At 43.6% G+C, this 27719-nt stretch overlaps 1 protein-coding gene, 1 long non-coding RNA gene and 1 pseudogene across 2 annotated transcripts in view; 1 reads left to right on the top strand and 2 right to left on the bottom strand.

The window, feature by feature from the left end:
• Positions 1-382: 382 nt before the first annotated feature.
• Positions 383-25385, top strand: LOC131906757 (uncharacterized). Its single transcript, XR_009378192.1, has 2 exons — positions 383-628; positions 25116-25385. It is a non-coding gene; the product is annotated as an uncharacterized LOC131906757 (long non-coding RNA).
• LOC131906756 (phosphoglycerate kinase 1-like) lies at positions 14913-16061 on the bottom strand (annotated as a pseudogene).
• The window catches only part of Strip2 (striatin interacting protein 2), a 44288-nt gene continuing 33770 nt past the window's right edge, over positions 17202-27719 (bottom strand). The window contains exons 19-21 of the mRNA XM_059257497.1: positions 22529-22633; positions 20396-20600; positions 17202-19550 (exon numbers count right to left, since the gene is read on the bottom strand). Coding sequence (XP_059113480.1) covers positions 19300-19550; positions 20396-20600; positions 22529-22633 — 561 coding nt within the window. The 3' untranslated portion in view covers positions 17202-19299. The remainder of the gene's footprint in view (positions 19551-20395; positions 20601-22528; positions 22634-27719) is intronic.

Raw genomic sequence — 27719 nt, 5'->3', positions numbered from 1 at the left:
TGCAACAATTGGGCGGAGCCTGGCTGGGCTCTCTACGCCAATGGCTCTGTGTGCTTGTTCTGATTTGGCTGCTGACTGGGCTGTCGCTTTTCGCTTTTCTTTGCTGTTGTTGACAATGGCTACGAACCCCAACTAGGCGCTGACTAAGATAGTTTTGCCCCTGGCGGGGCGACTGGGCGGGGCACGAAGAGAAGAGGCGGGCCACCCAGATACGCAGCTTTGCCTTTGGGTGGGAAAGGCTAGGGAGAGAGCGCAGGCTAAACCACTCTCTGGAAACCACCGGAAACTCCTTGACCTCTCCTGGAAAACAAGAATAAGGTCTCTGAGGGTTGAAGTGAAGAAAAGTCGGTTAAAAAAAAAAAAAAAAAAAAAAAAAAAAAAAAAAAAAAAAAAAAGTCTGGTACAGGCAGGAGGAGAGGAAGGGGGGCAGGGTTCTTATATTCTGGGTGGGATTGATCTTGTGACTTCATCCTCTTCTTCTAGAATGCGTTTAGGGCACAATTCTTGCTTTTTATAACTCTCACCATTCCATTTTTTTTCACTAAGTGGTTATTATATATTTGCCAAGTGCCTGACTCCCCGCTTGCCGTGGGGATTCAGCATCCAACATGCAGCAAGGTTCTTGAAGGTAAATGTTGGAGGAGGGAGGGGGGAACAGAGTTAAGCCGGAGGGTGTGAAATGAAATGAAATTGGCCACAACTAAAAGTGATAGGTGCAAAGAGCTGGCGGTTAAGAGCACTGGCTCATGCAGGGGACCCCGGTGTGGTCGCAGCACCCGCATGGCAGGTGGGCGACAGACCACTTCCTGTTGCCTGCAAGTGGAGATAAAGGACACTTGGCTACTTCCTCAGCATCGTGTCTGCCTGATCGCCACCATGTTGCACTATGAAGATAATGGACTAAACCTCTAAAAATGTAAGCCACACCAACTGAATGTTTTTCCTTTACAAGAGTTGCCGTGGTCATGGTGTCTCTTCACAGCAATAGAAACCCTAACTAAGACATACAGATAAAATAATAAAAATATATCTTTAAGAAAACCTCACCTTTGGGGCTTGGAGACATGGCTCAGAAGTTCAGGGCACTTGTTGCTCTTGCAGAGGACTGGAGTTCGATTCCCATCAACCACATGGTGGTTCACAACCCTCTGTAACTCCAATTCTCGGGAATCTGATGTCCTCTTCAGACCTCCATGGTCACCAAGCACACACATGGTACACATACATACATGCAGGCAAAACATACATAACATAAAACGAATAAATCTAATAAAGATGTTTTTAAAGCGATAGGTGCTTTGCAATCAGTTGCACTGCTTTGCTATGCTGGGGCTTGAGCCCCGGGCCTCTGTAGGCTAAGCAGGTGTCTCACCGAGGAGCCACCCTTCAGCCTCTGCACATTCCGTTTAGATTAGTGATTTGGGAGGGCTTTCTGAGGAGGGAATGTCAGAACCGAGGTCTAGATGGCAAGAAGCAGTCAACTCCTGTCAAAATCATGGGCAGGACGTTGTAAACCCAGGGTAGAGGAGGAGGGTGAACCATGAAACAGGGCGAAAGTCCTGAAAGGCTCAAGCAAGGGTAAGTTTTGCTAGCTTTTCTCTGGACTGGTTAATGAAATCATTTCTGAAAGGGAGTATATTTGTTCTTTGGAGTTTTCATTGATAAGACTATGTTTTGTCTGGCAATTTTTTTTCTTTTTCTCACGAACTTATATATCCTTGATATGGTAAATCCTACTCACGTTTTCTCCTTTGTGGACTGGATCTGTTTTGTTTTGTTTTGTTTTTCAAGACAGGGTTTCTCTGTGTAGCTTTGGAGCCTGTCCTGGAACTCACTGTGTAGACCAGGCTGGCCTCGAACTCACAGAGATCCGCCTGCCTCTGCCTCCTGAGTGCTGGGATTAAAGGTGTGCGCCACCACCGCCCGGCACTGACTCTTCTTTTTAAAGATTTATTTATTTTATGTTATGAGTGCTCTATCTGCATGTATGCCTTTATGCCAGAAGAGGGCACCAGATCCCACTATATATGGTTGTGAGCCACCATGTGGGTGCTGGGAATTGAGCTCAGGACCTCTGGAAGAGCAGCCAGTGCTCTGAACCGCTGAGCCGTCTCTCCAGCTCCGTGGACTGGCTCTTAATCCAAGGATCTGGGGTGGCCCACTTTCCTTGGCTTTACTTCACTATTTTTCTTTTCAACTTTCCAAGGTTAACCCTATGGGGAATCATTCCAAAATTTGTTCCCCCTTTTCATGTGATCAACAACTTTATGGTTGTGGTGGTGTACCATGGTGAAGTATATATAAGGCTAAGCAGAAAATTTGGGAGTGATGATGGGGTGGTTTGAATGGTAATAGCCCCCATAAGCTCATGTATTTGAATGACTGGTTCCTAGTGGGTGGAACTGTTTTGGGGAGGATTAAGAAGCGTGGCCTCACTGTCACTGGGGGTGGACTTTTGAGGTTTGAAAGTCCATGCCAGACCTAGGCCTCTCTCCTCTGCCTCCAACTTGTGAATAAGATGTGAGTGCTCCAGCACCATGTCTACCTGCCTGCTGCTGTGCTCCTTGCCATGATGTGCTCCCCGCTATGATGATCATGGACTCGTCTGCTGAAACTGTAAGCAAGCCTCCAATGAAACGCTTTCTTCCCTCAGTTATTCACTGTGTCTCTTCACAGCAATAGAACAGTGCCTGAGACAGACGGTGATAGACTTTATTCTGAGGGAGGCAATACTTACACAAATTGAGGGCTCACTACATTATCTGAATAGCTCGGTGCAAAATGGAAATATAGAGAGCAAGAAAAGAAACCATTAAAGAATACTCAACTAGCCGGGCGGTGGGGGTGCATGCCTTTAGTCCCAGCACTCGGGAGGCAGAGGCAGGCGGATCTCTGTGAGTTCGAGGCCAGCCTGGTCTACAGAGCGAGGTCCAGGAAAGGCGCCAAAACTACACAGAGAAACCCTGTCTCAAAAAAACAAAAACAAACAAACAAAACAAACAAACAGAAAAACCAGAAAGAATGCTCAACTATAAACTTGTCCCTCTCCACCTCAGCTCCTGACTCTCCTGGGTCTCTGTATAGTACTACACACCCCAGTGAGCCCCAACTGTACCTGCACCACACCCTGCCAAGCTTCCTCCTCTCTCCCAGATCACTGCTCGGCTTGGGCTGTCTTTGCCTGGGCTGCTGCCATCCCACTACCCCTTTGGTTTCCACACTCCTTTGTAGTTTACAGCACGGATTTAACCGTGGGCCACTCATTTTCAAAACCCGCTGGTGGCTATGTCCTACCAAGAGCTAGGACTGCTTTGGTTTGGCCTCTGTGGCTTTTCATAATCACTCAGTCTGCTTTTCTAGCTCTCTTCTCCACACCCAACAGACTTTATTTTTGTCACACTCATTCCCCTCTGGGGTTTTGTGGTACCGTCACATCTCTTGGCCTCTGCTGCCCCTTCTACCTTGAAGGTCTTATTGATCGGAAGCCTTGTTGAAGGCGAAGGCCTGGCAAACTGTACCACCTCTGGAGCAATGCTCTTGCCTGTCAGACTGGCCTGGGTCTCTGCTGCAACTATGTTAGGTACACATTTGCTCACTTGCCTGCTCCACAGGGAGCAGCGTCTTTTAGGGGCATGATTATATGCTGTGATAGTGATGACAGACAAGGAGCGAGCGCGTTTCCTGAGTCAGTGGGAAGTATTGTCCCTTCCTCATACCACTGGCTACTTCCTGCTCACTGACCTCTGAGCCTGAGTTCCTAGAAGACGCAGAAGCCATTTTCTGTTGCTATAAGAGACGCAAGGTTGGGGATAACAACAGATTTATTTAGCACACAGTTTTGGAGACTGAAAGGTCAGGAGTCCCTTCAGTTTGTCCTTTTGTGGGATCGTAATGGTAGATGGCATCAGGACAGGGATGCATCACAGAATGCAGTAAGAGAGGGAGCCAGAAATACTTAATGGTTAAGCTCACTCTTTATAACAATCCAGTCTTTCCTTCTATTTCTTTCTTTTTTTTTTTTTTTTTTTTTTTGGTTTTACGAGACAGGGTTTCTCTGTGTAGCTTTGCGCCTTTCCTGGGACTCACTTGGTAGCCCAGGCTGGCCTCGAACTCACAGAGATCCGCCTGGCTCTGCCTCCCGAGTGCTGGGATTAAAGGCGTGCGCCACCACCGCCCGGCTCTATTTCTTCTCTTTGCCTCCTGAGTGCTGAGATTACAAGTGTGTGCCACCATGTCTACCTTAAGAAGAGCTGGTGAGCTTTCTACTTATTTTTCTTTCTTTCTTTCTTTCTTTCTTTCTTTCTTTCTTTCTTTCTTTCTTTCTTTCTTTCTATTTATTTATTTAATGTGCACATTTGTCTGTGTGAGGGTGTCAAGTCCCCTGGAACTGGAGTCACAGATATTTGTGAGCTCCCATGTGGGTGCTGGGAATTGAACCTGGGTCCTCTGCAAGAGCAGGCAGTGCTCTTAACCTCTGAGCCATCTCTCCAGCCCCTATTTTTCTTTTTTATAGTGCTGGGGACCTAGCTCTGAGTGGCATCTCTAGCCCAATAGTCCACTCTTGGAAGAACTACCTAAATGCCAGTGACCTAACTAACTTCTAATAGGCCCCACTTCTTTTTAATTTTTATTATTTTTTTACATTTATTTGTATATGTGTGTGAGCATTTGCCAATGTGGAGGTCAGAGGACAGCTGTGGGAGTTGGTATTTTCTTTCTTCCCTATGGGTACCACTCAGTCTTCAACTTTGTGCTAAGTGCCTTTACCTAGTACCATCTTGCCATCTCTGGTTTTGAGACAGGATTTCATCACGTAGCCCTGGGTGGGCTGAGACTCACTGTGTAAACCAGGTTGTAATTGAACCCATGAATGTTTCTCCTGCTTCTGCCTCCTGAGTACTGGGGCCTTGGTCTATTTTTTTTTTTCTTTTTTGAGAGGGTTTTGCTATGAATGCTCACTCCAAAGGAAAATGTTGGCGGAAGAGAGGAAGGGTGGACATGATGTAAATACAGTGTGCTCATGTATGAAATTCTCAAAAAGTTCGAATTTAGAAAAATCAAACAAAAACGCCATTTATCTTACGTTCTTCCTGTCTCAGCCCCTTGAGCGCTTGGAGTCTGGGATTATGCCATGATGCCTAGCCCACCACCTCAGTATTACCACACTGGACATCAAGCTTCTAACTTATGACCTTTTCGGGGACACGTGCCATATTCAAACTGTAGCATTTCCCCTAGTCTCCCACTTGTTTCTGGGATATGCATCATGCCCCTGGCTCAGCTCACACTTGTGTAAACATCCCATATCTATCTGCCTCTTGCTGCACTCCAAGTGGGGCCTGGTCTCCAAGCCCTGTCCTCAGTACCATGTCCTCTCTCAGTAACCCACACGCACCTGAGTGAGTCTAGTGATGTCATCTTGCAGGGTAAATAGTCTCTGTAATGACGGATGACCTCTGTCTGAGCCCAGTCTTCAGCCCTCATGACCCCTGTACTACTTTCCTCCACCTGGTCCGTTATCAGGGGTACCACGCCCTCCCGTTGCCAGCCCTTTGTCTTCGCTGACTCATTTCCATCAGTCTTGAACGATGAAGCCATCACCCTCGGCCTGGGTGCCCTCTGGCAAGCACTTGTATCAAACCCTCCCTTGACATGCTCGTCATGACGGACTTCCGTCCTTTCAGCACTGTGGGTAACACTAAGAGAATCCTGACAGCAGGCAGCTGGTGAGCATGCCGCACATGCCGTGGCATCGCTTCAACCAGTGAAACCGCTTCTGCTGTGGGCTGAAGTTTCTCAGTCTGAGAAGGACTAACTCGAACCGGATTCATTCCACTGAGTCAAAGCCCTCGCTTTCTGTCCCGTTTGCTTTCTATTGCTGTGATAAGCACCATGACCAAAGAGCAGCTTCAAGGAGGACGGGGTTGATTTGGATCTCAGTGATGGACTCATCATTGAGAGAAGTCGGAGAAGGAGCTCATGCAGGAACAGAGGCAGGAATGGAGGAACATTGCTCACTGGCTTGCTTCTAGAACCCAGAACCACCTTCCCAAGGGTGGCACCACCCACAGCGGGCTGAGCCCTCCCCCATCAATCATTAACCAAGACAATGCCCCACAGATTGCTACAGCCAATCTGACAGAAGCAAGTCCTTGAGATTCCCTCTTCCCGGATATGTATAGGTTTGTGTCAAGTTGGCAGACCAGACCAGCACCCTCTTTCACCTGAGCTGCTAACCACCAAACTGACTCAGGAAGGGGCTCTGGACTGGAGGCCAGAGATGTAGATTTGTCTTATTACATAATAGTTGTGGAATTTGGAACAACTCTCTGAATTGTGTTTCTTATAGTTTCCTATAAGGATGATAGGACAGTGTAAAAATGAAAATGCCTTGGAACTTAATGTCTTTCCATGAGCCCTACTTTAAAAGATATAAGCCGGGCTGGAGAGATAGCTCAGAGGTTAAGAGCACTGACTGTTCTTCCAGAGGTCCTGAGTTCAATTCCCAGCACCCACATGGCGGCTCACAACCATCTGTAATGAGATCTGGTGCCCTCTTCTGGCCTGCAGGGATACATGCAGGCAGAACACTGTATACATAATAAATAAATAAATCTTTAAAAAAAAAAATAAATAAATAAAAGATATAAGCCGTAACTAGAGAAATGGCTCAGCTGTTAAGAGCTCTTGCTACTATTACAGAAGACCTGGGTTTGATTCCAGGCACCCACACAACAGCTCACAACCATCTGTAACTCCAGTTCTAGGGTAAATGCCCTCTCTGGCCTCCAGAGTACCAGACATGCATTGGTGCATATACATACATACACTTACAAGTAAAAATAATCCAGTCTTTAAAAAAGATACTTAACATAAAGCACAAGAAAGTATGATCCTCCAGTGGGGTGTAAAATAGTCTCATGGCAATCGGAAGAACTTCAATGGCAGGACTTTCTTCGCTGGCAGGTTGGTTAGCCTTCACACAGGAAGAGCCTTGTTACTGATCTATGAGGAGGGAGGTGAGCTGCTAAGGTGTAGAGCGGAAAGGAGCTTTAGTATGACACACTGAAGGTGTTGGTAGAACCAAAGGATGGTGTCGTTGACTATCTATTATGCATTCTCTTTAGTGCCAGATCATTTAAGAGTCTCCTGTGGGGGCTGGAGAGATGGCTCAGTGGTCAAGAGCACTGGCTGCTCTTCCAGAGGTTCAATTCCCAGCACCCACATGACCACTCACAACTGTCTGTAACTCCAGTTCCGGGGGATCTGATACTTTCACACCAATGCACATAAAATAAATTATTAAAAAAAGAAAAAAGGCTGGGCAGTGGTGGCGCACGCCTTTAATCCTAACACTCGGGAGGCAGAGGCAGGCGGATCTCTGTGAGTTTGAGGCCAGCCTGGTCTACAAAGCAAGTTCCAGGAAAGGCACAAAACTACACAGAGAAACCCTGTCTTGAAAAACAAAAAAACAAACAAACAAAAAAAAGAATCTCTTGGGGCTGAGGTGGTGCTCAGTGGCAGAGTACTTGCCTAGAATCTCTTGGGGCTGAGGTGGCCTTTCTTGGGGCTGAGGTGGTACTCGGTGGCAGAGTACTTGCCTAGAATCTCTTGGGGCTGAGGTGTGCTCGATGGTGGAGCACTTGCCTACATGCATAAAGCCCCTTGCCGCCAAAAGTAAAAGGACTCATTTGGAGTCAGTGTGCTGTCACATTTTTGTAATCCCAGCATGTGGGAGGCTGGAGAGTTCGAATCTAGCCTAGGCTACAGAGTGAAACTGTATCTCAAAAAATAAATAAATAAATAAAAACAAACCCTTAATGTTGAGGACTTAAAATAGAGTGTTTTTCCCCCCACAAGAACTGAACAAATCCTACAATGTAAATGGGAGGATGTTAAATTTGGATAGCTATTGAATCTCACTTCAGCAAAGCTATGGTTCATTTTATCTATTTATGAATACACATCTTTATGCCTTCTTTATAAATAGTAAAAACTAACTGTGCTCTTGTTAAAAAACATGACCAGAATTGAAGCATGCATTCTTGGAATAGCTAAATTTAGGAGTGTTTTCCCACTATCTTTCTTAGAAGTTAGACTTGGAAATACCACTTTTGTCCTTTCTTCTCTGTTCCTCCCTCCCTCCCTCCCTCCCTCCCTCCCTCCCTCCTTCCCTCCCTCCCTTCCTTTTCCTTTTCATTTCATTAAATGTTCATTTCACAGAGAACCTCATGTCCATCGTAGTCCTCATGCTGGAGAGGAAGAGGCCAGCAAACAAACAAACAACAACAACAACACTGTCTTCTGGAGGAAGCTCCCCCTGGTCAGGCAGTTGGGTTCTGGCAACAAGGGCCTCAGGTGCAGTGAGGCCAGCTGGGGTGGACCTCCGGAGGAATAGCAAGAGCTAGGATCAGCAAATTGTGGGAAGGGACCGAGTTAATATTTTGGAGTTAAGGCCCTTAAATCTTTTGTAAATCCTAATTCTGCTGACACAGCACAAAAGCAATGCCCTAGAACATCTACATGAATGGACATGGCTGCACTCCAGTAAAGCTTTGTAGAAAGGGAAACTTGAATTCCATGGAAGTTTCCTGTCAGAAAATATTTTTCCTCATTGGATTGCCCCCCTCAGTCACTTAAAAATGTGAAACCAGATTGGTGATATGGCTCAGTAGGTAGAATGCTTACCTCGTATACATGAAGCTGTGGAGGCAGGGGGATCAGAAATTCAAGGTCAGGGCTAGAAATTGGCTCAGTCTATAAAATGCTTGTTGCTCAAGCATGGATTTAGATCTGCAGCAAGCATGTAAAAGGTCTGATAATCTTTGGCCTCCACATGCACAAAACCATGTACCTCCACCTAAAAAGCTCAAGGTCATCCTGGTGACATAGTGAGTTTGAGACCAGATGGACCTACAAGAGAACCTGTCTGAAAAACCAAAACCCAAAGAACCAAAAGACATAAAAACCTTACCTAGTTCATGACTTGCACAAAACCAATGTAGAGAACTGAAGTGCTCTTTATTCCTCTTGGGTGGGCGTTCTTTGAGAGGGAGAGACATAAAATAAGTCACAAATTATCTCTCAGTGATGTGTAGCAGGCATTATCTCGGCCCTCACACGTTTAACCCTTACAGCCAGCGACGGTAGCCGTGGCGGTGGGTTTCCATCACTGTGACAAATTGCCTGAGACAGTCAGCTTAAAGCAAGGAGAAGGTCTGACTCACAGTTTCTGTCTACAGCTGCTGGGCCCTGCAGGGCACTGGGCCTGTAGCCAAGCAGGATGCCACGGACAGAGTGCATGACAGATGAGGCCGCTCAACTTATGGTGACTGAGGAGGGGAGAGAGGAAGGGGTCAGCATCCCAGTGTCCCCTCCAAGTGTCCCCAGTGACTTCACTTCCTTCCCCTGAAGGTTGAATGCCCCACCCAGTAGTGCCACAGGCTTTGGGGGGACATTCAAGATCCAAACTCTAGCAATCAGTATTATCCCCCTTCTGAGGCACAGAGGTGGTAAGTGACTGGCCATGTATCACAGAGTCAGGACTGGTCCCCAACTGTCTACACCACCATGCCATGCTACCTTTCTGGGTAAAATATCGTGGGGCTCAGAAATGTTTTCACATGAAGAATCTTTGTCTTGCCGGTTCTATTAAGCATTTGAACAGAAAGTTAACAAATGTACAAAGTCATGTTTCCACTCGAAGGCAAGGGGACAGATGGCACACTGTCTTAGAAGGAAGTCACTGTCATCAGAGGTGTCTGGGCAGAGGTGGGATGACTTTTGTATTCTGCAGTTCCTTAGAAAGACTTGGCATTTCCTACAAAGTAAAAATTTAAAAGGCTTGTTTTTGAAGTTTAAATCTGGCCAATTACTAAAGCCCAAAGCCTCAACACCTCCCCATAGCACACTCAGACACAATCTCAATACAATTATAGGGCTTGGGAGTCTGAATATCCAGACCTGCCGGGAGGAAATTATATTTCAGATTGAGTTGGCCTATTGCTGCTATGGAATCGAGTGAGCCCCTCCCCCATCCCAACACACACACACACACACACACACACACACACACACACACACACACACCATTTTCCCACTTACATTTTTTTTTTCTGAAAAATACTTTAAGGTGGTATCAGGGAAGAACTATTTAATTATTAAATAACCACAACTGTCTGTTGCTGTGATAAAACCCCATGACTGAAAGCAACTTGAAGAAGAGAGTTTATTTCACCGGACAGCTTGTAAGTCATCACTGAAGGGAAGCCAGGGCAGGAACTAAGGGAAGAAATACGGAGGCAGGAATGAAGCACCAGCCACCTGTAATGAAGCACCTGTAAGCTCGTTCCTCAGCCTGCTTTCTTACAGCATCCAGGGCCACCCATCCAGCGGAGGCAGTGCCCTCAGGGGCATGGACCCATCTACAGCAATCTTGATCAAGAAAATGCCTGCAGGCCAGTCTGGTGGGATATTAATCAAAAGTTCCCTCTTCCAAGCTGGGCAGTGGTGGCACACACCTTTAGTCCCAGCACTTAGGAGACAGAGGCAGGCGGATCTCAGAGTTTGAGGCCAGCCTGGTCTATAGAGCAAGTTCTAGGACAGCCAGAGTCACACAGATAAATCCTGTCTCAAACCCTCCTCCCCCTCAAAAAAGTTCTCTCTTCCGGAATTACTCTAGCCTGTGTTGAGTTGACATTAAAACTAGCCAGCCCAACAATGTTGTTATAGAACTGTCTGTCAAATGGCCAGTCATGGTGACTCATGCCTGTAATTCCAGCACTTGGTAACCTGAGGCAGGAAGATTAGGAGTTCCAGGTTGAGCCAAGGTTACAGAGTGAGACCCCCAACTAAATATAAATAAATAACTCCAAGATAAACAAATGAATGATCAAAAGAATAGAACAGAGTGCATTGCATTCCCAAATACTTACAAAGTGGTAAGGAGAGCCGGATGGTGATGGCGCATGCCTTTGATCCCAGCGCTGGGGGAATTGGGGGGGGGGGGGGCGCGGGGGGGGGGGGGAGGGCAGAGGCAGGTGGATCTCTGAGTTTGAGGTCAGCCTGGTCTGCAGACTGAGTTCCAGGACAGCCAGGGCTACACAGAGAAACCCTGTCTCAAAAAACAAAACAAAGTGGTAGGGAGAATATAGGGAATTTGGGGAGTTTTCTGAAAAGATTAAAAAAAATCACATTGGTAGTGATTACTTCTAGGACACAAGATAGGAAAGCAGGTCGGGGAGATTGCACTCTTCATTGTGTGCCACTGTTTCTGAGTTCTGCACGTGCATCATCTCAGCAAAAACACTAGCAAATAACTAGCTTGACACTCACTCCTTCATATATCCTTTCTTCAAGTCTGAAAATTTTTACTTGATTCTATACTTTCATTTTTAAACAAAATAAATTGCCTTATTTCTAATAATGATAAAAGAAAACCAATTAATTTTGCTATGTTTTGTGGGGTTTTTTTGGAGTGTGTTGTGTGCACACATATGTTGAGGTATACATGCAATATGTGTGCGTGAATGTGGAGGCCAGAGGTCAATGTCGGATGTCTTCCTCAATTGCTCTCCACCTTATTTTTTAGACAGGGTCTGTCTCTGAGCCTGGAGCTTACTGATTTGTGTAGACTGGCTGGCCATGGAGCCCCCATCCTTCTACCCAGGTATCGGGGGATATCTTAACCCAGCGGTTACAGGCTTGTGCCACTCCATTTGGCTCTCTGTGGTACCAGGTCCTCATTCTGGCACAGCGAGCACTTTACCGACTGAGCCATCTGTCCAGACTCCTATTATTTAGGTTTTTGATGAGTGTTAGTTGGCGTAGTGAGTTGAATAGATCGTCCACATTCTAGCCCTCAGACACCATGACTGTTATCTTGTATAGCAAAACGTTGAGTATTACCATATAAGGCAAAAGATGTGATCGGCCGGGCGGTGGTGGGCACGCCTTTAATCTCAGCACTCGGGATGCAGAGCCAGGCAGATCTCTGTGAGTTCGAGGCCAGCCTGGGCTACCCAGTGAGTTCCAGGAAAGGCGCAAAGCTACACAGAGAAACCCTGTCTCGAAAAACCAAAAAAAAAGAAAAAAAAAAGATGTGATCAAGTTGAGGATTTTCCGAGAGAAGTCTATCAGGTGGGCCCTAAATGCAACCACGTGGATTCTCAAGAAGGCAAAGCTGAGGAGATTTTGAGAAGAGGAAGCTTTGGGACCACAGAGGCGAAGACTGGAGTGATGTGCGCAAACAAAGGGAATCCCAGAACTCCTAGAAGCTGGAAGAGGCACGGAGCAGTTCTTCTGAGAGCCTCTGGAAGGAGCACAGTTCTAGTGAGAGCTTGTCTCAAACTTCTGGCCTCCAGGATTTTCAGTGAGCTTGTGGGACTTTCTGTTTGCGGCACTGGGGATTGAACCTAGGACCTTGTACCTGCAAGGAAACTGTTTTACCATTGAGCTATATACTCTGTCCTATTTATGTTGTTGTTTTAAATGTTATTATTTATTTTACATCCCCACTGCAGTTACCCCTCCCTCCTCTCCTCCCATTCCCTCCCCATTTATGTTAAGGTTACCCAATTCCCCATAATTTGTAACAACCCTAGGAAATTAATAGAGTAAGGAAAATATACAGCCAATGGTTATTGTGGTTCTTCTGATCCACACACCAAAAGTTGTCAGTACTGTATTGCTACTTAATTCTGACACAGAGGGTTGTTACTGATGATATTGAAGTGGTGATGTTCTTTTTAAAAAAGACTTATTATTTTTATTTTACGTGTATGAGTGTTTTGCCTGCATGTATTTAAGTGCACCGTATCTGTGCAGTGCCTTCGGGGTCCAGAAGAGGGCACTGGATCCCCTGAAACTGGAGTTAAAATTGCGAGTTGCCATGTGGGTGCTGGGAACTGAACCCAGAACCTGCGAAGTGCTCTTATGCACTGAGCCATTTGTCCAGCCCCCAAACGGTGAGGTTCTTGTCAGTGAAAACACAATAGGTTAGATGATCACTTAGGAGGTGCTTTATCAAAGGAAGTCCTCCTGTGGTTGGAGATTGGCCTAAATAGCCTCAGATCCTTTTCATTTCAAGAATCTGTATCTTAGTCTGTTCTGGCTGCTGTAACAAAATGCTATCACCTGGAAGCCGGGGGGTCCAGGACCAGAGCAGACTTAGGTGTCATGCTCACAGATAATGCCTTCTTACTCTGCTATTAACAGTAGGAGTGCAAGTGCTCCCAGGTGTTTTTAATACAAGCACTAGTCATTCTTGAGGCTTTGCCCTCATGACCTTTGTCCCAAAGGCTCCACCTCTTAGTACTCTTACTTTGAGGACTAGGGTTGCAATAGAAGAGGAATTGAGAACAGGAATACACATTCAGTGCAACATATTGCCATGTAACAACTTGGTTCCAATAACAGGGTTGGTGTTTTAAGGAGTATAACAGACATTTGGGAAGTTAATTAATTTGGACTATGTTCTCTCTCTCTCTTTTTTTTTGGGGGGGGGGTAGTTTCAAGATAGGTTTTCTCTGTGTAGCCTTGGCTGTTCTGGAACTAGTTCTGTAGACCAGGCTGGCCTCAAACTCAGAGATACACCTGCCTCTGCCTCCTGAGTGCTAGGATTAAAGACATGGTCACCACAACTGGCTGAGAATGTTCTTAAGTGAGGTGGCTGGGATTTTTTGTTTTTGTTTTTACTTATTTTGGCTTTTTTTTTTTTTTTTTTTGGTTTTTGGTTTTTGGTTTTTTGAGACAGGGTTTCTCTGTGTAGCTTTGCGCCTTTCCTGGAACTCACTTTGTAGACCAGGCTGGCCTCGAACTCACAGAGATCCGCCTGCCTCTGCCTCCAGAATGCTGGAATTACAGGTTTATGTTGTCATGCCTGACCTGGGTGGAAAGATTTGAAGGCAGAGATGTTGGTAGCAGGAGATGGCTAGTATTAGCTGTGTTTGTTAAAATATTACAAGCAAGGAATGGTTCAAAAAGAAAATAAGCAAAACGACAAAACTGGTCCGTTCTCAAGCAAGGATAGGGAAAAGGTAATTCAGAAATTTCGAGATTTACCAAAGGTTGAATATTGCAAATGTTTATTCAGCTTATGAAAATGCTTTGAATCAAAATGCTGTTTTAACGCATTGCCCCAGAGTAAAGACCTAACAATGTGACATTCGAAAAGCCCCAGTAAACTCTTTCATTGGACAAAAAGGCCCAAAGAAAAGAGACTGACAGAAGGACTCTACAGAGACCTGCTACACTCAGAGGACCTGTACCCAAATCTAGAGAGGCATGCAGAGGAGTTGTGGTCCTAACTACCGGCACACAAGCTAACTGGGATAAGACTTTCAAAATGCTTTTGATAATGACTGTTCAAAATATAAAATGACTTTTGTGACTCAACAGTCCTTAACCAAAACATACACTAAGGAAGATATTCAGCCACCAAGAGTACAGAAGGAACATTCTCTCATCCCTTTTCAGACGTAGCAACGGCTATTAGAAAAGGACGAACCCCTGTGTTCCCTTGCCCCCAGTGGACATCTTTAACGTTTAATAGCTCATCAATTTCTCTGAAGCTACAACTGGAATTTCATCCTATTTCCATGCAGAGTCATAAACAGTAACCTACATGGAAAAGAGAACTAAGCTCTCACAGCTCACTTTCTTTTACAAGCAGAATATAAATAGATGTATTCTAGAATGTGCAATGGTTTAGTCACTAAGGAATTTAAATGGGATCTTGATGAATACAGACAAGTCCCAGTGCAGTAAAGATGAGCCGAGGTGGGCGACTGTTTAAGGGTTCCTGGTGCTGCATCTCTTGGCCACCAGCTGAACCTTGTGCTAACACCAAATGGAGATAGAAAACACTAAATCGACTTAGCAGCTGTGCACAGGAACCCAAAGGCAGGAAAATACTAAACATTGCTGAGAGCATCCATCCCAGGATGAACTTTACCTCCCAGGAGCTTTAGGTTGGCACACGGCTTACACGCTGATCTTGTCCTCTGTTCCACTTGGCATAGTGTGTGGCAAAGCCTCCGCTACCTATGACAGTGAGGCAACCCCGGATGTGACCTTCACCACCGTCTCAGTGAGGGACTTGGCTTCCCTGGAAAAGCTTCCCGTGGAAATAGGTCCATTCCAAACAATCCATTCAGCTGCAGCCAGCCTCAGGTATTCCTTGCGGCTGTCAGTACCTGAGGTCAAGCCCATCTGGTCAACGGTTAGGCCAGAGGCCACGGTAGCTTGGCTAGTCTTGGCCTTCTTATCAAACTTGTTAGCGGTGATGAAGTCAACAGGAAGGCAATCTTCACGCCGTTTTTTCCCAGCTTTGGACATGAGATCTTTGATAATATTGGCCCCATCACCATACAGAGAAGTGTGAATCTCCACGTTATTTGCTTCAAAGAAGGTAAAAGCCATTCCACGGACAATGACTTTGTACAGCATTTATTAATCAACTGGATCTTGTTTGCAACTTCAGCTCTGCCCAAGATGGCTAGGATCACTTCGGACTCTCTACAGCCTTGGCAAAGTAGTTCAGCTCCTTCATAAAAAAAAAAAATACCAGCCTTCTGTGGAAGATTCACACCCGCCATGTACCTGTGGGCTCAGTGCAGCCCCCAAGGCATTGTTGGCATAGGCATCCCTTCCTTTGGACCGTGAAGCTGGGAAAGCATCTTTTTTTTTTTTTTTTTTTTTTTTTTTGGTCTGGCTTAGCTATAACCTTGTTCCCAGAAGCATCCTTTCCCCTTCCTCCTTCCTCCACATGGAAGTGGAGGTTCTCCAGTCGGATGACAAACCCAGCCGCTGGGTTGGCATGGCTTTCTCTATTTCTGGGCCCACACAAGAACAGAACATTCTTGTCTAGCAGAGATTTGAGTTCTGTAGCAACTGCTTCTAAGGAGTACTTGTCACCCATGGGAACACCATCAGGTGGCTCATAAGGACGACTGGCTTGGCTCCATGTCCAAGCAGAATTGGATACTTGGAACAGCCATCTTGATCCTTTGGTTGGTTGTTATCGGGTGGTTCTTCATAGGCACATCGACGTGCACTCTCACAATCACCCAGCTTGTCCACCAGCTTGTGTCCACCAGCTTGTGGAAAGCAACCTTTTGGCAACACTCTGGGTGAAGAAGTCAGCTGAGGAAGAGATAGCCAGAGCTGGCATGGGCTCCTGAAGCAGGCTACCCTTTTTTGAGACAAGGATATTCCAGGCTGGCCCCCAAACCACAATCTTCCTGCCTCAGTTTCTAAGTGCAAAGAAACCGGTTTCTAACCTCACAGAACATTAAAAGCAGGGAAATACTTCTATAGAGCAGCCTAAAGATCCTTCGTATCCAAAGGAACAGGACATTCATTACATTTGTTCAGTGGGATTACAGAATCACTATGGATCAATATATACCAAAGTTCAAGTTTATCTTCACCACATAACAAGGGCAAGTCCAGCCTGAGCTGCATGAGACCCCACCTCAGAAACAGAACAAAACAAAAACAGACTTACTGACAAAAAAGTGTGTAGGTTTAAGATGTACAAAGATACCCTAGTGCTGGGCGGTGGTAGGACAGGAACAGATATTCATCAGCATGATCACAGAAGCATCACACCATCCCATACCTGTCACCCTTCAGGTGGAGGATGCTTCTCTGGCCCACAGTTAGGCTTGTCCGTGTGAGCTGATTTTGGCCAATGACATGAACAATTTGCCTTCTGCCGTATCCAAGCAGGAGCTCTGAAATGTCCTTTCATGGTATGGTTTGTTTCTTGCTTTTGCCTTTTACTATGAACCAGTATGTCCTAGGTAGGGACATCTATCCAGCCTCATGCCAGAATAAGAATAATTCTAGGGAAAAGCTAATCCAGTAATCTAAGGCCAGTCGAGTGGCTGACTCCAGACCCATGATGATGACATAAACATTTGTTAGATCATTGATTTTTATAGTTCTATATTTATCCTGTATCCTTTTCTATCTAAAATAACTTTAAGATTATCCTGTGAGCCGGGCGGTGGTGGCGCACGCCTTTAATTCCAGCACTCGGGAGGCAGAGCCAGGTGGATCTCTATGAGTTCGAGGCCAGCCTGGGCTACAGAGCGAGATCCAGGACAGGCACCAAAACTACACAGAGAAACCCTGTCTCAACAACCCCCCCCCCAAAAAAAAAAAGATTATCCTGTGTTAAAGAATTAAAGACCAAATTTCTAATTCCAGGTTTTCTTTTTATTAAAGTGTTTGGTGAGATGAACAATGTTATCAACACAAACTTTACTGAAATATTCACAAATAAAGTCCCTATTTTATAAATTGTCCAAATAGCATGCTTCTATAAGAAATTATAATCACCACTAAATTTGGTTAATCTGAAGCTATTCCTAACCACATACATGAGCTCTCAAGTTGGGAGATCCAGCCCAAGTTATCTTAGCACATGGGACTAGCTGTCGATACCAGAAGACTACCCACAGCAAGTTGTAGGGGGGAAAATGATGTAATTTGAAACTAATAATTTATCCTCGCAAGGTGGAGTAGTTTCTGCATCTGCATTGAAAATTAATCTTCTTAAGAGTTAATAAATAATAAAATGTGATATATTAAAGTTTAGCATACGTCTGTGCCTCTGAAAGCATTTGTGTGTGTTTTTTAAAAGGCAACTTATTTTTTCTTTACACAACTGAGTATGATACAACTTTAAAATAGATTGGTGACTGTTCTCTCTCCTGGAAAATTATCGTTTTACTCAAATATCATTAAAATCCTTTTAGCCTGACCCTAGATTAATAAAAATTGCCTGATGCTGTGCTCAGTAAACTCTTTGGAATGAGAGTACTGCTGTCATGGTTTGATAAAATTTTCAAATTATTTTAAGATATTTCATCTATTACATACTTATATTTTTGTCACTTTTCCATAGTAAGAAATCCTGCTACCCAAAACATAGAGGTACTGATTGTTCCTTTGGATAATGGTGGGTCTCTATCATGACTCACAAACGAGACTGGTTGACAAGGGAAGAGCTTATGAGCCAGTTTGGACAACTCTCTATTATAATACAGTATCCTTGTGCCATCATCAAAAGACTCTGTAGTGTCTGCGCAATGGGGAGAACTTTAAGATAAAAAAGTGCAAAGATTAAAAAAAAACCCTTATATTATTTTGCTGTAAAGGAGGAGTAGAGACATCCTCCATGAAACATGTGATACTTCCAGTACAAACCATATTGAAACGTCTAGCTGGAAAAAAATGGTAAAAAATAATGAACATGGAAGAAAAAATATAAATTTAAAAAATCAGCACAAATGGACAAATATCAGTAAATAAAATCTCCTATAATCAACTTGTCATTTAAAAATGAATTGGCCAGAGGTGGTAGCCTATGCCTACAATCCTAGTATTCAGGAGGCAGAGGCAGGAGGATCATTACAAATTCAAGGCCAGCCTGGCTACATAGTAAGTTCCAGCCTAGTCAGGGCTACATAGCCAGACCCTGTCTCAAATAACACTACTCCTCTCCTGGCTCAAATGAAAATTTGAGGTTACATTAGAAAATTTCTGCAGAATAATAGCCATTTTAAAACATGTAATTTATGAAAAATGAGAGATATTTTTAGAGAAGGCCACATTATTTCACACTAGTTGTGGTTCTTTCCAAATGGCAAAGCACTCAGTGCATTATACAGAATACACAGGAAATATTTTTTACATTGAACACAGATCTCTTAAGGAAAAAATACTACACAATACATTTTTCTATAACATGCAGTGTTTTGGAAACAATCATCCTTTATAAAGGTGCAGTGCTCTCAAATCATCTTAGAGCTAATGATTATTTTATAAAGAGGTAAGTGTCAAAATTTAAACATGAAATACAATCTAAAGTTGGTTTTGCTAAATGGTAAGTCTTGGACATTTAGAGTGAGCAAGAAGAAAATGTCCTTATATACCTATTCCACTGCTTGAGATGAATGTCATGGGCCAAATGCCATAAGAGATTTCCTTTCACTATTGTGGCCAACAAAGGCTAGCCTGGTTCTAGGCAAGATTAAAGCAGGTTCCATCAAAGAGCCTGTCCAGGACTGATCCACCAAGAGACTTCAAAGCCAACTAGGTACCTAGTTGAGCTTAGGGCAATGGCATCCAGAATAGCCCTGAACTATGCCGGATGTCTCTGCTGGATGCTGGGCTGGAACTCTCATTGACACACACTCTAGAGCTCAGTATGAAGGTTGATGGGGCAGGATAGGCAAAGCATATTTATTGGAGCCAATCTCCATCTATCAGATGCTTTGTAACAAGAGCTTAGTGATTCTGGAGCAGCTCCTCCCAACAGATGGGCTGTGAAAACACCTCTCTCTCCAGCCAGAGCTCATAGGAATAATGGAAATCTTCAGGCAGATCCAACCTCTGCCCCAGCACACTCTGCAAGCAGTTATCCACAGGTGAAAATTCTGAGTCCTGCGGTTTATCATACCGGCGGCTGTTAAAAGCCTCAATGTTGGCCCTCAGGGTACATTCTTCTGCTTGGAAGTCCCAAGGCCTGGCATCGATGTCTGACATAGGAAGAGAGGAAGAAAAAGATACATATAGCTCAGGACATTACTCTCATCCACAGAGCATGGTCTATGGCATTCTAACAATGAAACTGCTCAGAGTGATCTTTTAAGAGCAATGTATAAAGTAGACATCCAGCATATTTACAGTTTTAAAAAGTATACGTATGATTACATGTAAACTAATATATATAGAAATTATCTTTGGAAGTACAGAAACTGGTGACTAGTTACTGCTGAGAAAGGAGATGGGAGAGCTTCTTATTGCAATTCCTTGTTGGTTTCTTTCTAATAATTATGTCACTCAAAAGAGCAATTAAAACCTTTCTCTGAGCTTTCCCTAGGGGATGAAAATTTCTCATTTGAATAGTATCACCTCTCAAGGAAGGGGAGATTGGAGCAGAACATGAAGAGTCAAGGCTGGACCAACTCAGCTGGGCATGGTGGCACATGTCTTTAATCCCAGCATTTGGGAGGCAGAAGCAGGGAGAGTTCTTGAGTTCAAGGCCAGCCTAGTCTACATAGTGAGTTCCAGGCCAGCCAAGGCTACATAGTGAGATCTTGCCTCAACGACAACAACAAAAACAAAACAAACAACAAACAAACAAAAAATTATAAGTAGGCAAACATTTTTATCATGTCATAAAACTAGTATTATATTTAGGGGTTGGGGAGATGGCATGAGGACCCGAGTTTGGACCCCAAGCACCTACATAAAAGCCTGGTGCAGTGGTATGCATTTATAACCACAGTGCTGCAGGAGCAGAGACAGGCAAATCTCTCGAGCTCAGTGGCCAGCCAGCCTAACCAAATCAATGAGCTCCACGTTCACAAAGAATACTCACCATTCCCATAAGCCCAGTCATCATTCATGCGGTGGCGCACTTTCTGGTAAATGGCCGACATAGTCTTCATATTGCTTTTCCTCCACTGGCGCCCAAGGTACTTGGTCTGTATCTTTAGTAGCTTCAAGACATAGAGTTGTAGCATGGCCTGCTTGACTTTGAGGGCTCGCTTTAAGATTGGAGCTGATTTAAAGACCACCAGCATCTTCCCAATAGGACAGACAGGGTGACAAAAAGTCCATCATCATGTGAAATTTTTAGAATTTCCAACCAGACAATATAGATAAACCTGGCTATCCTAGGAGATCTGAGTATCTATGGTCCAAACTACTTAAGAGTTAGTCTTCAAGAATACATAAGAACTATATAAGGAGTTTGAGGCTAGCCTGGGGTAGTGAAGCACTGTCTAAAACACACACACACACACACACACACACACACACACACACACACACACACACACACACAGATTAAGCCAGACATGGTGGCACATGCTTGTAATCAAAATATTCAGAGGCTGATCATGAATTCAAAGCCAGTCTTGTGATATACAACAAAACCAAGAACTAATTCATTTAAAGTTTATAATATTCAGACTGGAGAGATGGCTCAGCATTTAAGAATACTTGTTGCTCTTCTGGAGGACCTGCGTTCAATCCCCAGCACCCTCATAGGGTTCACAAACATCTGTAACTCCAGTTCCAGGGGATCCAATGCCCTCTTCTGACCTCTGCAGGCACCATGCACAAAGGGGTATACATACATACATGAAGGCGAAACACACATAAAATGAATAAATCTAATTTAAAAATTTACCGTTTATAATATTTATAAATTCAAAATAATTATCTGCAACATTTACCATCTCCACTGTTACTAGTTTCTTGTGTATCTTTGAAGATAATTTTTTTCTTTTGGTTTTTCAGGACAGGGATTCTTGGTGCAGCCCTGGCTGCCCTGGAACTTGCTCAACTGTAGACCAGCCTGGCCTTGAATTCAGAGATCTGCTTGCCTCTGCCTTCCTTCCAAGTGCTGGGATTAAAGGTGTGAGCCACCACCACCTAGCCTTTTTGTTATTTTTTTTTTAAGATTTAAAACTATTTAGTTGAATTTTATCACATGTATATAGTATGTGTTTTTACACATGTGTGCAAACACTTCCTAGCACTCATGTAGAGGTGAGTGGACAATTTTCAGTTTTCTTCTTCACTGTGGGTTCCAAGAATCAACTCAGGTCACCAGGCATGCACAGCAAGCATTGCTGCCAGCTGAGCCATTTAACGAGCTCTGGAGATAATTTGGTCTATAGGTATATCACATATGTATTATTTTGTATTTTAACACAAGTAATAGCTGAGTACACTGTTCTATATCTTGATTAAATTTTTTAAAAATTATGTGTATGTGTGTGTGTACGTACTTGAATTTGAGTACACGTGTCCTTGGGGACAAGAGGCATTGGCTCTCTTTCTGGAGCTGGAGTTACAAGCAAATGTGAACTGCTTGACATTGGTGCTAGAACCCACACTTGGGTCCTTTATAAGAGGAAGACATGCTCTTAACTACTGAGCCATCTCTCTAACTCCCATACTCGACAGGATCTCTTTATATAGTTCAGGCTGGTCTTGAAATCAGAGATCTTTCTTGCCTCTTCCTCCTGAGTGCTGGCATTAAAGGCCTCATTTAATTTAATAACATATCTTGAAAATAATTCCATACCAGCAGAGAAATGCCTCATTCTTTTTAATGGTTTTATCATATTCTACTATAAGGACACACCATAATTTATTTAAGTAGTTGGTCCTTGTTAATGAATGTTTAGTTGTTTCCAGACTCTTAGCATTACAAGCAACATTGCAATCAATGTTAGGCTTGCATAATTTTTGGATATGTAACTACAATCCAAATGTGGCTGGCTTCCCTTGTTAGAGCTGCCGTAAGAGTGTGTCTATATTTAGTTTTCTGAAAAGAAATGGACTGTGAGTGATCATCTTGGAATAACTGCTAGGAAGTGCGGAAACTTATGTAGCACTCATCAGCTACCTACAGATCTTTCCAAGTAGGCATCTACAAATACTAATGATTTAAAAATTCAGTTGAATGGACACTTCTGTGATCTGAAGTCCCACTTACCATGGTCCTGGAATGCTTCCATTTGGTCAGTTTATTGAGTAGTCTCAGGAGGTTGATGCAGGAAAAGAGGTTCCTCCAGCAGAACTGACTATTGTCTCCAGCTTCCTGAAATAAAGAACATCCATCAGTATCTCAATACCCACAAGGCTTCATTCTCTTAGAAGACTGCATGTCCTTGTTGGTTAGTTTAGCTGAATATTCCAGAATGAAATGCTGCCTCTTTACTTCCTGCCCTTTACACACCAAATCTATTTCTGAGGGCATACTATCCTTCACCTGAAAACCTATAGCTGGGCTGAGCATGTAGCTCAGTAACAGAGTACTTGTATAGCATGTGCAGAGCAGTGCCCCTGAATCCCAGACAAACAAAACAGACAGAAAACAACTGAAATGGACACTCAACTGACAGTCCTGCAAGATTCGTGACCCAGAGCAAGTATTGGTTAGAAAGGCCGAACAGGAACACAGAGACCTGACTCACCAAACTTTCTGTGCTATCACCTAGAAACGGAGGTGATACTCTCATATAAACACAGTTTACTCTCATATACTTTGTACTCACAAGAGCAAGTTGGTAATTACTAGGAGTTTGATCTTATTCTGGGAGACTTTAAGCTATACTGGGTAGAGTTGGCTCTCCTCCACCATGGGACCCAGGGATCGAATTCAAGTTGTCAGAGTTGTTTATGGCAAGAGTTTTTACTGGTTAGGCTATTACCCTGGCCCATGGAATTACCTTGTGTGGTAGTTTGAATGTAACTGGGTCCCATAATCTCAGAGAGAGTGGCACTATTAGGTGTGGCTTTGTTGGAGAGGGTATGGCCTTGTTGGAGGAAGTGTATCACTGTGGAGGCAGGCTTTGAGGGCGCCATCAAGGCAAAATTAGGGCTCTAGTCTCAAAAGGGGGGTGGGATGGAGAGATGACTCAGTGGTTAAAAGTGGCTGCTTTTCCAGAGGTCCTGAGTTCAATTCCCAGTACCCACACGGTGGCTCACAACCATCTATAATAGGATCTGATGCCCTCTTCTGGCATGCAGAACACTCATACATAAAATTTAAATAAATAAAATTAAAATAAATCTGCTCATAGCCCAGTTAAGTGAGCCAACACAGAGACCAAGGCCATGCCAATTGTCTAGATAGTCCGGATAACTACGGGGAGAACAGAATTTGTCTTTGATTTTTCAACTGAGGCAGAGTTCGGTTTGAGTCTGAGCACTAAATAGGATTCAGGTATTCTAGTGAAATTCAGTCATCCACAGAAGGAAAAACTAAGGCCCAGAGAAGGGGCGAGTCTACAGAACAAGACCACACAAAAATGTGAACTGAAACATGGCCCAACCGTGACAAACGCCTAATTTCTACTGAATTTCCAGTCTTCTTTCTCACTGTTCCCTTTCTAGCTGCATTCTGGAATGCTAAACACTGAAAGCATTACTGAAGGACATTTTCTCTGATTTTCCTGTTTGTGAAAGTCTTTAAGGCTGTAGGGTAGACAAGCTTACTATAATTATTAACTCAAATCAGCAGAAGGTAAATGCCTACACAAAAACAAGAATAAGAAAAATAATGAGGCTCTCTTCTTTTAAAAAAAATTATTTAGGGCTGGAGAGATGGCTCAGGGGTTAAGAGCATTGGCTGCTCTTCCAGAGGATCTGAGTTCAAATCCAAGCACCCACGTGGCAGCTTACTGTCTGTAACTCCAGTTCCAGGGGATCTGGAGCCCTTGCACAGACATACATGCAGGAAAACATTAATGCACATAAAAATAAATAAATCTTTAAAAAAATATTTAATGTGTATGTGTGTGTGCCTGAGTGTATGTGTATGCACCAAATGCCTGCAGTACTGAAGGAGGTATAAAGAGGCATCAGATCCCTTGGCACTGGAGTTACAGATGGTTGTGAGTCACCATGTGGTTGCTGGGAACTGAACTCCCATCCTCTGCAAGAGTAGACAGTGCTCTTAACTGCTGAGCTATCTCTTCAACCTTGAGGTTCTCTGCTTCAAAGCAGAACATCTGACTGATTTGATAATCAAATGGAGCCTCTAAAGAAGGGCTGTGAGGTGTGAAACCCTGTCACAGTTTACTGCAGTCCATAATGACTCTTCCTTTCAGACTGCAAATGAACTCTGTGCTAAGAAGCCAACATTATTATTAACTTGATGCTCTTATAATAAATGTAGAAACTGATAGCCTGAGGCAAGTGTAGTACCCGTCAGTGACCCTTTTACTGATGAGGTTTCTCTAGCCTATAGGAAAACCAAGCAAGAAAAAAAAACCAAACAAACAAAAACAGAAAAAAAGAGGAAAACAAATGAAAAGGAAAACCACGCAAGGTCTAGGTTCAAGTGGCAAACAGGCCTGTCATCCCATTTCTACTCTTTTGCTTTGTGCTGTAGGTTTTCCACGCCATGTCTACCCTGCACTTACTAAGAGTTTTTCCTTGGGCTAGGTCTTAACACTTACTGATTGCAAGTTAAAAACTATTTTTTGGTGACCAATTCTTCATCATTTTCTTTATTATGGCTCACATCACTGAAAATGATGCCACATTTCATATTTTCTTTTTCCATGTCATTATAGGACAATTCCCTTACCATACAGGTTTCCAACAAGTTGCCGCTGGATGAAGAACCTACACATAGCTATAAAGGAGCAATGGTTCTCAAGTGGGGAGAGTGGGTAAAGAAGACGCTCTCCAGACCACCCATCTAGGGTACTTTAGCAAACTACAGTTGACTCAGAGTTTGAGAAAATCGCCCCAGAAACATCTGAAGAACCCATTATAGAAATTGTGACCAAGAGGAAAAATGATTTAAAAAAGTGATAAAAAATGCTTAAAAAGTTTTTGTTTATAGGCCTTCCTCTGTCTGTATGAATATTTCATGGAAAATGGACATAAATGTTACGTTCACATTATACACATGCTAAGGAAACACCAACACTAAAAGTGCCATTGATTTCAAACAGTGATGATGAATATCAGAACAAACATTTTACTTATTTTGTTTTTTGGATACAAGGTCTCACTATGTATCCTGGGCTGGTGTGGAATTCATTATGGTGTCCATGCTGGCCTCAAATACATAGCAATTCTCCTGCCTCTACCTACTGAATCCTGGGGTTATGGATGTATACAACCATTCCTGACAAGAAAAAAAAAAGCAACTTTTAAACTTTTTTTACATTTATTTGTTTAATTGGAGAGTGTGTGTGTGTGTGTGTGTGTGTGTGTGTGTGTGTGTGTCTGTGTGTGTGTGTCTCACAGGAAAACTTGAGGAAGTAGTTCTCACCTTCTACTATGTGAGTTCTGGGATTTGCAATAAAGTTGTCAGGTTTGATAGCAAATGCCCTTACTTTTTGAACATCTTGCTGCTCCACTACCCCCAAACCTTGCTTTTAAAGGATCATAATTGGCCGGGGCGGTGGTGGTGCACGCCTTTAATCCCAGCACTCGGGAGGCAGAGCCAGGCGGATCTCTGTGAGTTCAAGGCCAGCCTGGTCTACAGTGTGAGATCCAGGAAAGGCGCAAAGCTACACAGAGAAACCCTGTCTCGAAAAATCAAAAAAAAAAAAAAAAAAAAAAGGAACATAATTGGTTAAACATCGTCTGAAAGGAATGCTACACACCTTGATATCTGAGTACAATGATTACATTCTAAAAAGAAAACCCAAACTAATAGAAATATTCTGGAACATCTGAAGTACCTGGATTAGGAAGTTGTAAAAACTTTGATAAGTAGTAATAAGAGGACATGTTATGTAAATTTAAGTGAAAGAAACACATTTTATGTCTTCGTCAACAAAAATTAAGCCTAAACTTGAACAGTTTTCTAAATGATGCATCTTTTAAACATTAACTTACAAATTCCATTCCCTAGATCTAAAAGGAAATTCCAAACATTTCTTTGGAAATGGCTAGTCATGCAAACTCTGATTGACTGCAAACTTTCCATAATCCTTTGAAAGGCTTTGGCTATCCCTTCCACCTCTGTCCTCATCACTGAAAGGTGACACCAGGCCAAGACAATTTCTGACTGTGGTGTTCTATGACTTCATAAATATGACCTGTCCTTCCTTATTCCTTCAACTTTAATCTACAGGTGGGCCACTTGAACACCCACTTGAACACGCCTTTAATACCAGCACTAAGGAGGCAGAGGCAGGCAGTTCTCTCTGAGTTCCAGGCCAAACTGGCCTACATAGCAAGTTCCAGGACATCCAGGGGCTATATAGAGACACTGTCTCAAACAAAACAAAATGTGATGGTAAAATATTGTTAACTTGACAGGATCTAGAATCACCTTGGAGACCAGTCTCTGGGCCTGCCTGTGAGAGATTGTCTAGATTAGGTAATCCAAGTGAGAAGACCTACTTTTTATGTGGGTGGCACCATTCCAAAGGCTAGAGCAGTGGTTCTCAACCTGTAGGTCTAGACTCCTTTGGGGGTTACATATCAGATATTTACATTACAATTCATAACAGTAGCCAAATTACAACTATGGGGTAGCAAAAAAAATAATTTTATGATTGGGGGTTAGCACAATGTGAAGAACTGTACTAAAGGGTCTCACTCAGCATTAGGAAGGTTGAGAAACCACAGAGGTAGAGTCTTGGACTAAACCAAAAGGAGAAAGTGGTGAGCACCAGTATTCATCACTGTCTGCTTCCTAAAATGCTGTGTGCCCAGCTGCCTCAAGGTCTTGCTGCCATGGCTTTCTTACCATGCAGGACATGCCCCTGGACTGTGCATCCAAATTAACCCGCCCTTCCTTAGGTGGCTTTCATCAGTTTTTGTCACAGCAATGAGACAAGTAATGTATATCCCTCCTTTGAATGTTATGCTACAGAAATTAAGTCACAGGGATCTTTCAGTTAGTTTTGCAGCAATGACAATGGGTTTACACAGAATCCTCTACGTTTTCTGTGGAAAAAGGAGAGAAAGGACAGCCAGCCATGGTGGCACATGCCTACAATCCCAGAACTTGAGAGGGGGAGGAAGGGGGATCTCGAGTTTGAGGGCAACTTGGGCTACCTAGCAAGTTCTAGGTGAGCCTTGTCTAACTAGTAGGATCCACCCTGTTTCCATAACAACTAAAAAGAAACAAAGGGGAGGAAGACGAAACCTAACCTGTAGGATTTCTCTTTGGAATTAATCGGCCTACAGAAGTATAGGACTGTAGCTTT

Source organism: Peromyscus eremicus, chromosome 3 (genome assembly GCF_949786415.1).
Source record: "Peromyscus eremicus chromosome 3, PerEre_H2_v1, whole genome shotgun sequence".
Taxonomy (NCBI): domain Eukaryota; kingdom Metazoa; phylum Chordata; class Mammalia; order Rodentia; family Cricetidae; genus Peromyscus; species Peromyscus eremicus.
Note: the sequence above shows the minus strand (reverse complement) of the source record. Positions and strands in the feature narration are given on the sequence as shown.